At 50.2% G+C, this 17,300-nt stretch overlaps 1 protein-coding gene across 2 annotated transcripts in view; it reads left to right on the plus strand.

The window, feature by feature from the left end:
* The window catches only part of LOC140405330 (uncharacterized), a 280,714-nt gene that overhangs the window by 182,148 nt on the left and 81,266 nt on the right, over positions 1-17,300 (plus strand). For both annotated transcript variants that reach the window (XM_072493621.1, XM_072493622.1), the window contains 3 exons: positions 10,028-10,082; positions 11,007-11,101; positions 12,157-12,252. In XM_072493621.1, coding sequence (XP_072349722.1) covers positions 10,028-10,082; positions 11,007-11,101; positions 12,157-12,252 — 246 coding nt within the window. The remainder of the gene's footprint in view (positions 1-10,027; positions 10,083-11,006; positions 11,102-12,156; positions 12,253-17,300) is intronic.

Here is a 17,300-nt window from a genome sequence, read left to right on the forward strand (position 1 = left end):
TAAAGCTCCCTCTACACTGTCCCCATCTAACACTCCCAGGACAGGTACAGCACGGGGTTAGATACAGAGTAAAGCTCCCTCTACTCTGTCCCCATCAAACACTCGAAGGACAGGTACAGCACGGGGTTAGATACAGAATAAAACTCCCGCTACACTGTCCCCAACAAACACGCCCAGGTCTGGTACAGCACGGGGTTAGATACAGAGCAAAGCTACCTCTACACTGTCCCCATCAAACACTCCCAGGACAGGTACAGCCCGGGGTTAGATACAGAGTAAAGCTCCCTCTACACTGTCCCCACCAAACACTCCCAGGACAGGTACAGCACGGTGTTAGATACAGAGTAAAGCTCCCTCTTCACTGTCCCCATCAAACACTCCCAGGACAGGTACAGCACGGGGTTAGATACAGAGTATAACTCCCTCTACACTGTCCCCATCAAACACTCCCAGGACAGGTACAGCACGGGGTTAGATACAGAGTAAATCTCCCTGTACACTGTCCCCATCAAACACTCCCAAGACAGGTACAGCACGGGGTTAGATATTGAGTAAAGCTCCCTCTGCACTGTCCCCATCAAACACTCCCAGGACAGGTACAGCACGGGGTTAGATACATAGTAAAGCTCCCTCTACACTGTCTCCATCAATCACTCCCAGGACAGGTACAGCACGGGGTTAGATACACAGTAAAGCTCCCTCTACTCTGTCCCCATCAAACACTCGAAGGACAGGTACGGCACGGGGTTAGATACACAGTAAAGCTCCCTGTACACTGTCCCCATCAAACACTCCCAGGACAGGTACAGCACGGGGTTAGATACAGAGTAAAGCTCCCTCTACACTGTCCCCATCAAACACTCCCAGGACAGGTACAGCACGGGGTTAGATACAGAGTAAAGCTCCATCTACATTGTCCCCATCAAACACTCCCAGGACAGGTACAGCACGGGGTTAGGTACAGAGTAACGCTCCCTCTACACTGTCCCCATCAAACACTCCCAGGACAGGTACAGTACGGGGTTAGATACAGAGTAAAGCTCCCTCTACACTGTCCCCACCAAACACTCCCAGGACAGGTACAGCACGGTGTTAGATACAGAGTAAAGCTCCCTCTACACTGTCCCCATCAAACACTCCCAGGACAGGTACAGCACGGGGTTAGATACAGAGTATAGCTCCCTCTACACTGTCCCCATCAAACACTCCCAGGACAGGTACAGCACGGGGTTAGATACAGAGTAAATCTCCCTGTACACTGTCCCCATCAAACACTCCCAAGACAGGTACAGCACGGGGTTAGATACTGAGTAAAGCTCCCTCTGCACTGTCCCCATCAAACACTCCCAGGACAGGTACAGCACGGGGTTAGATACATAGTAAAGCTCCCTCTACACTGTCTCCATCAATCACTCCCAGGATAGGTACAGCACGGGGTTAGATACACAGTAAAGCTCCCTCTACTCTGTCCCCATCAAACACTCGAAGGACAGGCACGGCACGGGGTTAGATACACAGTAAAGCTCCCTGTACACTGTCCCCATCAAACACTCCCAGGACAGGTACAGCACGGGGTTAGATACAGAGTAAAGCTCCCTCTACACTGTCCCCATCTAACACTCCCAGGACAGGTACAGCACGGGGTTAGATACAGAGTAAAGCTCCCTCTACTCTGTCCCCATCAAACACTCGAAGGACAGGTACAGCACGGGGTTAGATACAGAATAAAACTCCCGCTACACTGTCCCCAACAAACACGCCCAGGTCTGGTACAGCACGGGGTTAGATACAGAGCAAAGCTACCTCTACACTGTCCCCATCAAACACTCCCAGGACAGGTACAGCCCGGGGTTAGATACAGAGTAAAGCTCCCTCTACACTGTCCCCACCAAACACTCCCAGGACAGGTACAGCACGGTGTTAGATACAGAGTAAAGCTCCCTCTACACTGTCCCCATCAAACACTCCCAGGACAGGTACAGCACGGGGTTAGATACAGAGTATAGCTCCCTCTACACTGTCCCCATCAAACACTCCCAGGACAGGTACAGCACGGGGTTAGATACAGAGTAAATCTCCCTGTACACTGTCCCCATCAAACACTCCCAAGACAGGTACAGCACGGGGTTAGATATTGAGTAAAGCTCCCTCTGCACTGTCCCCATCAAACACTCCCAGGACAGGTACAGCACGGGGTTAGATACATAGTAAAGCTCCCTCTACACTGTCTCCATCAATCACTCCCAGGACAGGTACAGCACGGGGTTAGATACACAGTAAAGCTCCCTCTACTCTGTCCCCATCAAACACTCGAAGGACAGGTACGGCACGGGGTTAGATACACAGTAAAGCTCCCTGTACACTGTCCCCATCAAACACTCCCAGGACAGGTACAGCACGGGGTTAGATACAGAGTAAAGCTCCCTCTACACTGTCCCCATCAAACACTCCCAGGACAGGTACAGCACGGGGTTAGATACAGAGTAAAGCTCCCGCTACACTGTCCCCATCAAACACTCCCAGGGCAGGTACAGCACGGGGTTAGATACAGAGTAAAGCTCCCTGTACACTGTCCCCATCAAACAATCCCAAGACAGGTACAGTACGAGATTAGATACAGAGTAAAGCTCCCTCTACACTCTCCCCATCAAACACTCCCAAGACAGGTACAGCACGGGATTAGATACAGAGTAAAGCTCCCTCTACACTGACCCCATCAAACACTCCCAAGACAGGTACAGCACAGGGTTAGATACAGAGTAAAGCTCCCTCTACACTGTCCCCAACTAACACGCCCAGGACTGGTACAGCACGGGGTTAGATACAGAGTAAAGCTCCCTCTACACTGTCCCCATCAAACACTCCCAAGACAGGTACAGCATGGGGTTAGATACAGAGTAAAGCTCCCTCTGCACTGTCCCCATCAAACACTCCCAGGACAGGTACAGCACGGGGTTAGATACACAGTAAAGCTCCCTCTACTCTGTCCCCATCAAACACTCGAAGGACAGGTACGGCACGGGGTTAGATACACAGTAAAGCTCCCTGTACACTGTCCCCATCAAGCACTCCCAGGACAGGTACAGCACGGGGTTAGATACAGAGTAAAGCTCCCTCTACACTGTCCCCATCAAACACTCCCAGGACAGGTACAGCACGGGGTTAGATACAGAGTAAAACTCCCGCTACACTGTCCCCATCAAACACTCCCAGGGCAGGTACAGCACGGGGTTAGATACAGAGTAAAGCTCCCTGTACACTGTCCCCATCAAACAATCCCAAGACAGGTACAGCACGAGATTAGATACAGAGTAAAGCTCCCTCTACACTCTCCCCATCAAACACTCCCAAGACAGGTACAGCACGGGATTAGATACAGAGTAAAGCTCCCTCTACACTGACCCCATCAAACACTCCCAAGACAGGTACAGCACAGGGTTAGATACAGAGTAAAGCTCCCTCTACACTGTCCCCAACTAACATGCCCAGGACTGGTACAGCACGGGGTTAGATACCGAGCAAAGGTCCCTCTACACTGTCCCCATCAAACACTCCCAGGACAGGTACAGCACGGGGTTAGATACAGAGTAAATCTCCCTGTACACTGTCCCCATCAAACACTCCCAAGACAGGTACAGCACGGGGTTAGATACAGAGTAAAGCTCCCTCTGCACTGTCCCCATCAAACACTCCCAGGACAGGTACAGCACGGGGTTAGATACAGAGTAAATCTCCCTGTACACTGTCCCCATCAAACACTCCCAAGACAGGTACAGCACGGGGTTAGATACTGAGTAAAGCTCCCTCTGCACTGTCCCCATCAAACACTCCCAGGACAGGTACAGCACGGGGTTAGATACATAGTAAAGCTCCCTCTACACTGTCTCCATCAATCACTCCCAGGATAGGTACAGCACGGGGTTAGATACACAGTAAAGCTCCCTCTACTCTGTCCCCATCAAACACTCGAAGGACAGGCACGGCACGGGGTTAGATACACAGTAAAGCTCCCTGTACACTGTCCCCATCAAACACTCCCAGGACAGGTACAGCACGGGGTTAGATACAGAGTAAAGCTCCCTCTACACTGTCCCCATCTAACACTCCCAGGACAGGTACAGCACGGGGTTAGATACAGAGTAAAGCTCCCTCTACTCTGTCCCCATCAAACACTCGAAGGACAGGTACAGCACGGGGTTAGATACAGAATAAAACTCCCGCTACACTGTCCCCAACAAACACGCCCAGGTCTGGTACAGCACGGGGTTAGATACAGAGCAAAGCTACCTCTACACTGTCCCCATCAAACACTCCCAGGACAGGTACAGCCCGGGGTTAGATACAGAGTAAAGCTCCCTCTACACTGTCCCCACCAAACACTCCCAGGACAGGTACAGCACGGTGTTAGATACAGAGTAAAGCTCCCTCTACACTGTCCCCATCAAACACTCCCAGGACAGGTACAGCACGGGGTTAGATACAGAGTATAGCTCCCTCTACACTGTCCCCATCAAACACTCCCAGGACAGGTACAGCACGGGGTTAGATACAGAGTAAATCTCCCTGTACACTGTCCCCATCAAACACTCCCAAGACAGGTACAGCACGGGGTTAGATATTGAGTAAAGCTCCCTCTGCACTGTCCCCATCAAACACTCCCAGGACAGGTACAGCACGGGGTTAGATACATAGTAAAGCTCCCTCTACACTGTCTCCATCAATCACTCCCAGGACAGGTACAGCACGGGGTTAGATACACAGTAAAGCTCCCTCTACTCTGTCCCCATCAAACACTCGAAGGACAGGTACGGCACGGGGTTAGATACACAGTAAAGCTCCCTGTACACTGTCCCCATCAAACACTCCCAGGACAGGTACAGCACGGGGTTAGATACAGAGTAAAGCTCCCTCTACACTGTCCCCATCAAACACTCCCAGGACAGGTACAGCACGGGGTTAGATACAGAGTAAAACTCCCGCTACACTGTCCCCATCAAACACTCCCAGGGCAGGTACAGCACGGGGTTAGATACAGAGTAAAGCTCCCTGTACACTGTCCCCATCAAACAATCCCAAGACAGGTACAGTACGAGATTAGATACAGAGTAAAGCTCCCTCTACACTCTCCCCATCAAACACTCCCAAGACAGGTACAGCACGGGATTAGATACAGAGTAAAGCTCCCTCTACACTGACCCCAACTAACACGCCCAGGACTGGTACAGCACGGGGTTAGATACAGAGTAAAGCTCCCTCTACACTGTCCCCATCAAACACTCCCAAGACAGGTACAGCATGGGGTTAGATACAGAGTAAAGCTCCCTCTGCACTGTCCCCATCAAACACTCCCAGGACAGGTACAGCACGGGGTTAGATACACAGTAAAGCTCCCTCTACTCTGTCCCCATCAAACACTCGAAGGACAGGTACGGCACGGGGTTAGATACACAGTAAAGCTCCCTGTACACTGTCCCCATCAAGCACTCCCAGGACAGGTACAGCACGGGGTTAGATACAGAGTAAAGCTCCCTCTACACTGTCCCCATCAAACACTCCCAGGACAGGTACAGCACGGGGTTAGATACAGAGTAAAACTCCCGCTACACTGTCCCCATCAAACACTCCCAGGGCAGGTACAGCACGGGGTTAGATACAGAGTAAAGCTCCCTGTACACTGTCCCCATCAAACAATCCCAAGACAGGTACAGCACGAGATTAGATACAGAGTAAAGCTCCCTCTACACTCTCCCCATCAAACACTCCCAAGACAGGTACAGCACGGGATTAGATACAGAGTAAAGCTCCCTCTACACTGACCCCATCAAACACTCCCAAGACAGGTACAGCACAGGGTTAGATACAGAGTAAAGCTCCCTCTACACTGTCCCCAACTAACATGCCCAGGACTGGTACAGCACGGGGTTAGATACCGAGCAAAGGTCCCTCTACACTGTCCCCATCAAACACTCCCAGGACAGGTACAGCACGGGGTTAGATACAGAGTAAATCTCCCTGTACACTGTCCCCATCAAACACTCCCAAGACAGGTACAGCACGGGGTTAGATACAGAGTAAAGCTCCCTCTGCACTGTCCCCATCAAACACTCCCAGGGCAGGTACAGCACGGGGTTAGATACATAGTAAAGCTCCCTCTACACTGTCTCCATCAAACACTCCCAGGACAGGTACAGCACGGGGTTAGATACAGAGTAAAGCTCCCTCCACTCTTGGCCCATCAAACACTCCCAGGACATGTACAGCACGGGGTTAGATACAGAGTAAAGCTCCCTCTACACTGTCTCCATCAAACCCTCCCCGGACAGGGACAGCACGGGGTTAGATACAGGGTAAAGCTCCCTCTACACTTTCCCCATCAAACACTCCCAGGACAGGTACAGCACGGGGTTAGATACAGAGTAAAGCTCCCTCTACACTTTCCCCATCAAACCTTCCCCGGACAGGGACAGCACGGGGTTAGATACAGAGTTAAGCTCCCTCTACACTTTCCCCATCAAACACTCCCAGGACAGGTACAGCACGGGGTTAGATACAGAGTAAAGCTCCCTCTACACTGTCCCCATCAAACACTCCCAAGACAGGTACACCACGGGGTTAGATACAGAGTAAAGCTCCCTCTGCACTGTCCCCATCAAACGCTCCCAGGACAGGTACAGCACCTGGTTAGATACAGAGTAAAGCTCCCTCTACACTGTCTCCATCAATCACTCCCAGGACAGGTACAGCACGGGGTTAGATACACAGTAAAGCTCCCTCTACTCTGTCCCCATCAAACACTCGAAGGACAGGCACGGCACGGGGTTAGATACACAGTAAAGCTCCCTGTACACTGTCCCCATCAAACACTCCCAGGACAGGTACAGCACGGGGTTAGATACAGAGTAAAGCTCCCTCTACACTGTCCCCATCAAACACTCCCAGGACAGGTACAGCACGGGGTTAGATACAGAGTAAAGCTCCCTCTACTCTGTCCCCATCAAACACTCGAAGGACAGGTACAGCACGGGGTTAGATACAGAATAAAACTCCCGCTACACTGTCCCCAACAAACACGCCCAGGTCTGGTACAGCACGGGGTTAGATACAGAGCAAAGCTACCTCTACACTGTCCCCATCAAACACTCCCAGGACAGGTACAGCCCGGGGTTAGATACAGAGTAAAGCTCCCTCTACACTGTCCACATCAAACACTCCCAGGACAGGTACAGCACGGGGTTAGATACAGAGTAAAGCTCCATCTACATTGTCCCCATCAAACACTCCCAGGACAGGTACAGCACGGGGTTAGGTACAGAGTAACGCTACCTCTACACTGTCCCCATCAAACACTCCCAGGACAGGTACAGTACGGGGTTAGATACAGAGTAAAGCTCCCTCTACACTGTCCCCACCAAACACTCCCAGGACAGGTACAGCACGGTGTTAGATACAGAGTAAAGCTCCCTCTACACTGTCCCCATCAAACACTCCCAGGACAGGTACAGCACGGGGTTAGATACAGAGTATAGCTCCCTCTACACTGTCCCCATCAAACACTCCCAGGACAGGTACAGCACGGGGTTAGATACAGAGTAAATCTCCCTGTACACTGTCCCCATCAAACACTCCCAAGACAGGTACAGCACGGGGTTAGATATTGAGTAAAGCTCCCTCTGCACTGTCCCCCTCAAACACTCCCAGGACAGGTACAGCACGGGGTTAGATACATAGTAAAGCTCCCTCTACACTGTCTCCATCAATCACTCCCAGGACAGGTACAGCACGGGGTTAGATACACAGTAAAGCTCCCTCTACTCTGTCCCCATCAAACACTCGAAGGACAGGTACGGCACGGGGTTAGATACACAGTAAAGCTCCCTGTACACTGTCCCCATCAAACACTCCCAGGACAGGTACAGCACGGGGTTAGATACAGAGTAAAGCTCCCTCTACACTGTCCCCATCAAACACTCCCAGGACAGGTACAGCACGGGGTTAGATACAGAGTAAAACTCCCGCTACACTGTCCCCATCAAACACTCCCAGGACAGGTACAGCACGGGGTTAGATACAGAGTAAAGCTCCCTGTACACTGTCCCCATCAAACACTCCCAAGACAGGTACAGCACGGGATTAGATACAGAGTAAAGCTCCCTCTACACTGACCCCATCAAACACTCCCAAGACAGGTACAGCACAGGGTTAGATACAGAGTAAAGCTCCCTCTACACTGTCCCCAACTAGCATGCCCAGGACTGGTACAGCACGGGGTTAGATACCGAGCAAAGGTCCCTCTACACTGTCCCCATCAAACACTCCCAGGACTGGTACAGCCCGTGGTTAGATACAGAGTAAAGCTCCCTCTACACTGTCCCCAACAAACACGCCCAGGACTGGTACAGCACGGGGTTAGATACAGAGCAAAGGTCCCTCTACACTGTCCCCATCAAACACTCCCAGGACAGGTACAGCACGGGGTTAGATACCGAGGAAAGGTCCCTCTACACTGTCCCCATCAAACATTCCCAGGACTGGTACAGCCCGGGGTTAGATACAGAGTAAAGCTCCCTCTACACTGTCCCCAACAAACACGCCCAGGACTGGTACAGCACGTGGTTCGATACAGAGCAAAGGTCCCTCTATACTGTCCCCATCAAACACTCCCAGGACAGGTACAGCACGGGGTTAGGTACAGAGCAAAGCTCCCTCTACACTGTCCCCATCAAACACTCCCAGGACAGGTACAGCACGGGGTTAGATACAGAGTAAAGCTCCCTCTACACTGTCCCCATCAAACACTCCCAGGACAGGTACAGCGCGGAGTTAGATACAGAGTAAAGCTCTCTCTTCACTGTCCCCATCAAACACTCCCAGGACAGGTACAGCACGGGGCTAGATACAGAGTAAAGCTCCCTCTACACTGTCCCCATCAAACACTCCCAGGACAGGTACAGCACGGGGTTAGATACAGAGTAAAGCTCCCTCTACACTGTCCCCATCAAACACTCCAGGACAGGTACAGCACGGGGTTAGATACAGAGTAAAGCTCCCTCTACACTGTCCCCATCAATCACTCCCAGGACAGGTACAGCACGGGGTTAGATACAGAGTAAAGCTCCCTCTACACTGTCCCCATCAAACACTCCCAGGGCAGTTACAGCACGGGGTTAGATACAGAGTAAAGCTCCCTCTACACTGTCCCCATCAAACACTCCCAGGACAGGTACAGCACGGGGTTAGATACAGAGTAAAGCTCCCTCTACACTGTCCCCATCAAACACTCCCAGGACAGGCACAGCACGGGGTTAGATACAGAGTAAAGCTCCCTCTACACTGTCCCCATCAAACACTCCCAGGACAGGTACAGCACGGGGTTAGATACAGAGTAAAGCTCCCTCTACACTGTCCCCATCAAACACTCCCAGGACAGGTACAGCACGGGGTTAGATACAGAGTAAAGCTCCCTCTACACTGTCCCCATCAAACACTCCCAGGACAGGTACAGCATGGGGTTAGATACAGAGTAAAGGTCCCTCTGCACTGTCCCCATCAAACACTCCCAGGACAGGTACAGCACGGGGTTAGATACAGAGTAAAGCTCCCTCTACACTGTTCCCATCAAACACTCCCAGGACAGGTACAGCACGGGGTTAGATACAGAGTAAAGCTCCCTCTACACTGTCCCCATCAAACACTCCCAGGACAGGGACAGCACGGGGTTAGATACAGAATGAAGCTCCCTCTACACTGTCCCCATCAAACACTCCCAGGACAGGCACAGCACGGGGTTAGATACAGAGTAAAGCTCCCTCTACACTGTCCCCATCAAACACTCCCAGGACAGGTACAGCACGGGGTTAGATACAGAGTAAAGCTCCCTCTACACTGTCCCCATCAAACACTCCCAGGAGAGGTACATCACGGGGTTAGATACTGAGTAAAGCTCTCTACTCTCTCTCCCTGTGTATTTTGTGCCAGTGGAGGGGGTGAAAGTGTGATCTGAAACTTAACTTTCCCTTTCTCCTTATAGGCTGATGGGAACAAGCTGCACAAGGATCTGAAAGCGTATCTGAATGCTGTGAGAGGTATGGGGCGTCGCTCTGCTCTCTGATTGCTCTCTCTAACCCTGTGCCCTGGTCCCAAAGAGTAACACGTTCTCATCTTCTGTTAAGTTTTGTTTTTGTCCCATTCCCTTCTGGGAGCACACACTGCCACTTGTTTGATGGACATACCAGGATATAAACAGTAACTTCATTGCAGTGTTAATGAAGCCTACTTGTGAGACTGTGCCACAGAGTAATCCAGATCTGTGAGTCTGTGTGTTTGAGCAGTTTTGGGCTCAGCATTGTTCCCCTCCAGGGTCACAGCTCTCGCGTGGTCTCTGTCTATACGTCTACCTTGAGACGGGTTCCTTGGGTCCCACAGGATGGCTGGCATTGGGGAGAATGTACCTTGTCAGGATATGCGTGGGAACAGGCACAAAACAATTTCAAGCTTTCTCTGTGGAATTCACAACACTCGGATGTTGTCGAGAAGAAACAGATATTGGCAGTAATTCAGACAGGTTTGACATGATCCTCTGAGATGTGCGGCCTAGGCTGTAGATAACCACAGTATACAGGACTATGCAGAGGGGGCTTTATGACCACTGAGGCCACTTGGCATCCAAACTGCCACTCTGTCTCCTCGCAGCTCATTCAGGATTGACCCTGGCACCTCGTTGCTCTCTGTGCCTCCCTTACCCCTGTGGTCTCACGGGAGAATGGGTAGGAGGGGGGGGGGAATGGGGTTGGTGCTGGGGAGGGTGAAAACGGAATGGCATCGGTTGGCTGCGTCACCCCTCGTTCAATTTTACTCTGTATTGAAGTGAGAGTTGGGCATGTGGTCAGGTCGCATCATTCCCCCTCAGGACTGGGTTCAAAAAGAGGCCCGCCCCGGCATCTTGCCCTCGATATTTCATTGATATTATTACCTGGCCTGATCTGCCTCCATTTCTCCATTTTTCCCAGCAATGCATGAGACGTCAAAGAGGCTGTCCCTCACCCTGCAGGAGGTTTACGAGCCCGATTGGGAGGGGAAGGACGATCTGCTCCCCATCGTCGAGGTGAGTGAGTTCTGCTGTGCTGGATACTGGTCTCCTCTTCGACAAACCGCACCTCATTGCCAGCAGGGGCTAAGGGTGTGAAATGTCTACACTGACTCGGTGAGCCATTGGAGCTCAGAACATCCTGGCAAGGTTTTAACCTCTTGCTTTAGAGATGGCTGCACTGCGCCAGGGTCCCTGGTTCGATTCCCCGCTGGGTGACTGTCTGTGCGGAGTCTGCACGTTCTCCCCGTGTGTGCGTGGGTTTCCTCCGGGTGCTCCGGTTTCCTCCCACAGTCCAAAGACGTGCAGGTTAGGTGGATTGGCCGTGCTAAATATTGCCTTTTAGTGTCCAAAGATGTGCAGGTTAGAACATAGAACATACAGTGCAGAAGGAGGCCATTCGGCCCATCGAGTCTGCACCGACCCACTTAAGCCCTCACGTCCACCCTATCCTCGTAACCCAATAACCCCAATTTAGCATAGTCAATCCACCTAACCTGCTCATCTTTGGACTGTGGGAGGAAACCGGAGCACCCGGAGGAAACCCACGCAGACACGGGGAGGACGTGCAGACTCCGCACAGACAGTGACCCAGCGGGGAATCGAACCTGGGACCCTGCCGATGTGAAGTCACAGTGCTAACCACTGTGCTACCATGCTGCCCCTAGGTGGGGTTATGGGGATTGGGCCTAGTTAGGTGCTCTTTCAGAGGGTCAGTGCAGACTTGGTGGGCCAAACCTTCCCTGACCGGAAGGCCTGAACCCAGATTTCCATGCCACCATCTGTGTTGAAACATAGGTCGGCAAGTTATAAAAATAATGTGCCGCCCTCGCCCTTGATTGTTATTCGGAGGCTGACCTTGAAAGCTATGGTTGTGTCAGGACTGCGAATCGCCAGGACAATCCGGGGTACAGACACACGTGCACACACAACTAGAGGAAAGGCAATGTCTTTGAACTCCAAGCGAAGATAACCCAGGAATCACAAATGTTCCCGCGAACAACAAAATAAGGTGAAATCAGGCGCCGGCTGTCATGGTAACAGACGCATTTCGGAATCTGCTCTCATTTCAGAATAATGACCTGCTGTGGGCAGACTATGAGGAGAAGCTATCCGATCAGGCCATGAGGACACTGGAGACATACCTGAGCCAGTTTCCGACATTTAAGGTGGGTCACTGCTTGGTTACATCATCTACTCTTTGGAAAAGGCAGATCTGTCAATTTTGATCATGTCCCAGGATTGAGGTCCAATTGGGTTACTTCACAACCAAGAAAATCCGTCACAGACAACGTCACCAGGAGTTCATTCCCTCCAGGGGGAACTTTGTGGGGTTCGGATGGACGGATGGACAGACGGGCAGGGGGTGGGCAAGTTGGCAGATGGGCATATTGGCAGAAAAACAAGTATTCATACTTCTTAACATAGTTATCGACAATCATTACAATAAAAAGAAACTATTAAACGATAACACGATTGCACAATTACGAACATTCCAGGACAGAAATAGTTAGAAATATGTTGCAATTGTTTTTTGTTCATTTATGGGATGTGGGCGTCACATGTAGGCCAGGCCAGCTAAGGATGGCAGATTTCCTTCCCTGAAGGACATTAGTGAATTTATAGAATTTAAATGATAGAATAAAAATGAAAGAACTATAACATTCTGCATTTTGAATTCAAATCCATAGATCTCCAATTGGATTCTCCGTTTCGCCGGCTGCACACTCCCGCCCGCGGATTTCCCGACCGCGTGCGGGTGCCCACAATGGGAAACACCTTTGGCCGCCTGCCGGGATGGGGAATCCCGCTGCCGGCAGGAGTGCGCCACACCAGAAAACGGGCGCGGAGGGACGGAGAATCATGCCCCAGACGATAATTAAATTCTCAATAATTTACATACTATTTCTAAGTTTTAGAAAGTCGGGTATTGGGGTTGCCTCATTGCCTGTCTGTTCTCGGTCTTATTTGCTGAATGGTGTCTTTTCACTTTAATTCCATCACACTTTTACTTTCATGTCGTTGTGACAAGAGATAGTGAGAATGGGAGGTGGAATTGAGAGTTTCCCCGCAAAGTTCAGACAGAGCTTCCGATCACATAACATTGTGGTCACCTCTGTTGCAGCGATAGCGCTGGAGGTGAATTGGCAACATGCTCAGTGGCATGATGCAACAGCGGTTCAAAATGGCAGATCGCTTCCATCTTTCCAGCCCACCTTAGGATGGGCAATAAATGCTAACCTTCCCAGTGATGCCCACATCCCGAAAATGCATCTCAACAAAAGGCCAACACTTGCGAACCCAACAGAATGGCTCCCATTCAATGTCAGAAATCTTTCCATGCACGCATGTATCTCACAGAGCTCGCTGTAACTTAGGCAGAACAGGAGGCAGAGAATTGGGAATCTGAGAGGGGGGCGGAGGGAGAGAGAGCTGGGAGGGCGGGGAGAAGGAAACAACAAATTGGACATTAGGTTGGGAGAAGGATACCGTGAATTGGGACTCGGGATAGTGTGGGGGTGGCAGTGTCATTGAATAGAATCCATAGAATCCCTACAGTGCAGAAGGAGGCCATTCGGCCCATCGAGTCTGCACCAACCCTCTGAAAGAGCACCCTACCCAGGCCCACTCCCCCGCCCTATCCCCATAACCCCACCTAACCTTTGGATACTAAGGGGCATTTGTTCATGGTGAATCCACCCAACCTGCACATCTTTGGACACGGAGGGACAATTTAACATGGTCAATCCACCTAACCTGCACATCTTTGGACACTAAGCGACAATTTAACATGACCAATCCACCTAACCTGTACATCTTTGGACACTAAGCGACAATTTAACACGGCCAATCCACCTAACCTGCACATCTTTGGACACTAAGGGACAATTTAACATGGCCAATCCACCTAACCTGCACATCTTTGGACACTAAGCGACAATTTAACATGGCCAATCCACCTAACCTGCACATCTTTGGACACTAAGGGACAATTTAACATGGCCAATCCACCTAACCTGCACATCTTTGGACACTAAGGGACAATTTATCATGGCCAATCCACCTAACCTGCACATCTTTGGACACTAAGGGACAATTTAACATGGCCAATCCACCTAACCTGCACATCTTTGGACACTAAGGGACAATTTAACATGGCCAATCCACCTAACCTGCACATCGTTGGACAGTAAGGGACAATTTAACATGGCCAATCCACCTAACCTGTACATCTTTGGACACTAAGGGACAATTTAACACGGCCAATCCACCTAACCTGTACATCTTTGGACACTAAGGGGCAATTTATCATGGCCAATCCACCTAACCTGCACATCTTTGGACACTAAGGGACAATTTATCATGGCCAATCCACCTAACCTGCACATCTTTGGACACTAAGGGACAATTTATCATGGCCAATCCACCTAACCTGCACATCTTTGGACACTAAGGGACAATTTAACATGGCCAATCCACCTAACCTGCACATCGTTGGACAGTAAGGGACAATTTAACATGGCCAATCCACCTAACCTGTACATCTTTGGACACTAAGGGACAAATTAACATGACCAATCCACATAACCTGCACATCTTTGGACTGTGGGAGGAAACCGGAGCACCCGGAGGAAACCCACGCAGGCGCGGGGCGAACATACAAACTCCACCCAGTCACCCAAGGCTGGGCCCCTGACACTGTGAGGCAGCAGTGCTAACCACTGTGCCACCATGCCATGTGGAGAGTCACAGTGGGCGAAGGAGATACACTGTTCAGTTTGCCAGCTGCCACCACAGGGCTGAGCAGCTTCAACGATCAAGGAGGCCAGCAGTAAGTGGAAAAAGCTTTATTTTACTTTGAACACTAAGGTGCCCATGGCAGGAACTATATGCTAACCCCAGTCCCCGTTTGGTCAAACAACATGCCGATCCCTGCTCGGGCCGGCTTTTATGCTCGGGTTAACGAGCCCCAGTTGGGTGGGCCTCTGCCCCCTACCTGGGAATCTCGTACTCCACGAGCCCCAGGGGGAGATTGATAGCGGTTTTCCCATGGGCCTCATGGCGGTTATGACAACAATCAGTGTTGAGATTGACACAGCGGTCACTATGGAAACAGTGAATTCATCGTCTGTTGCCAGGTCAGTAGGCTGTAAACCCACGAAGGAAGACTGATTTGTAGTTCCAAATTAGAATGAGACATCACATTGGATTAAAAACCTAGGCCCAGGCTTTTTAACCTCATCGGCCTGTGTGACATTCACCAGTGAATGGGCAGGATGCAGCCATTGGCACGCAGGAAAGTGTCGGGACAGAAATCTGGAGCTTGTCTCTGAAGCAGCTCTTGGTCATGCTCCATCCTATTCCTGTTAGCTTCACCAGAACCACCTCCTCCAAGTAGCACACTGGTCCCCCGATTCCAGCCTTCCATTCATTTACCTCCCCCATCCCTCCATTCAGTCACCTGGGCCCCGTCCTCTGCAGTCATGTCTCGCCACCTCGGAAAGCCATCTTTCCCAACAAGGTTATTCTCACCTTCCCTGACCTCTCCCAGCTTGTTCTCCTTCACATCTATTTCAGAAGCTCTGCAGAACCTTTCACTTTGCATTCACGGTTGTTTAAGTGCGACCTGTTGAATCGTAGAAAATGAAAATGCTGTAACAACTTCAGCTAGTCAGCCAGCTTCTGAACGGGTAAAGTTCACACAATGTCAGAGGAGGACCCTATATCATGACACCACACCAGAAGATTTGAACCCCACCATCCTGGTAGAAACTGGAGTTGGTGGACAGCTGAGATGTCTCAGGATACTTTCGGAAGTTGGAATGAAATGAAAAGTAAAGAATTAGATTCAAAAATGAACTGATAGATACTTTGTTAAGCAAAGTGGAAATTAGCAGTCTAGGGACCTCGATCATAGCTACAACCAGTTGCAAAGCAGTGTTCCCTCAGAAAATCATTCTGTCGCGCAGAAACAAAAAGGGAAGACCCCATAAATGCTACCCGAAACTATAAGCACGGTTCCCAAAAGAAGGCTACAATGCCTGTGCGGTAACTATTTTCTGGATTTGGCTCATACTGTTAAAACCTATGGGATGTTGTTTTGGGGAATATGTATGCTCGGTGTTTAGGAAAGTAGATAGATTTAGATTGGAGGGTACTTTATGGGTACTGTCTGGGTCACCATTATTGTAGTTAATGATAAATATCCTTTACTGTTGCTTGTCTCCTGTTTTGAAGTTCAATAAGTGTTTTGTTATATGAATAATTTACTACAAGACTGGCCTCTTTCCTCGCCGGCTTTCGTCTCTATTCTCACAGTTTTTCCAAATCTCAAAAATAAATTGGTGAGGATCATAGAATCCCTACAGTACAGAGGAGGCCGTACCTAACCTGCATATCTTTGGACACTAAGGGACAATTTAGCATGGCCAATCCACCTAACCTGTACATCTTTGGACACTAAGGAACAATTTAACACGGCCAATCCACCTAACCTGCACATCTTTGGACACTAAGGGACAATTTAGCATGGCCAATCCACCTAACCTGCACATCTTTGGACACTAAGGGACAATTTAGCATGGCCAATCCACCTAACCTGCACATCTTTGGACACTAAGGGACAATTTAACATGGCCAATCCACCTAACCTGCATATCTTTGGACACTAAGGGACAATTTAGCATGGCCAATCTACCTAGCCTGCACATCTTTGGACACTATGGGACAATTTAACATGGCCAATCTACCTAACCTGCACATCTTTGGACACTAAGGGACAATTTGACATTGCCAATCCACCTAACCTGCATATCTTTGGACACTAAGGGACAATTTAGCACGGCCAATCCACCTAACCTGTACATCTTTGGACATTAAGGGGCAATTTAACATGGCCAATCCACCTAACCTGCACATCTTTGGACACTAAGGGACAATTTAGCATGGCCAATCCACCTAACCTGTACATCTTTGGACACTAAGGGGCAATTTAACACGGCCAATCCACCTAACCTGCACATCTTTGGATACTAAGGGGCAATCTAACACGGCCAATCCACCTAACCTGTACATCTTTGGACACTAAGGGACAATTTGATATGGCCAATCCACCTAACCTGCATATCTTTGGACACTAAGGGACAATTTAGCACGGCCAATCCACCTAACCTGTACATCTTTGGACATTAAGGGGCAATTTAACATGGCCAATCCA

This window comes from Scyliorhinus torazame, chromosome X (genome assembly GCF_047496885.1).
Source record: "Scyliorhinus torazame isolate Kashiwa2021f chromosome X, sScyTor2.1, whole genome shotgun sequence".
Lineage (NCBI taxonomy): Eukaryota > Metazoa > Chordata > Chondrichthyes > Carcharhiniformes > Scyliorhinidae > Scyliorhinus > Scyliorhinus torazame.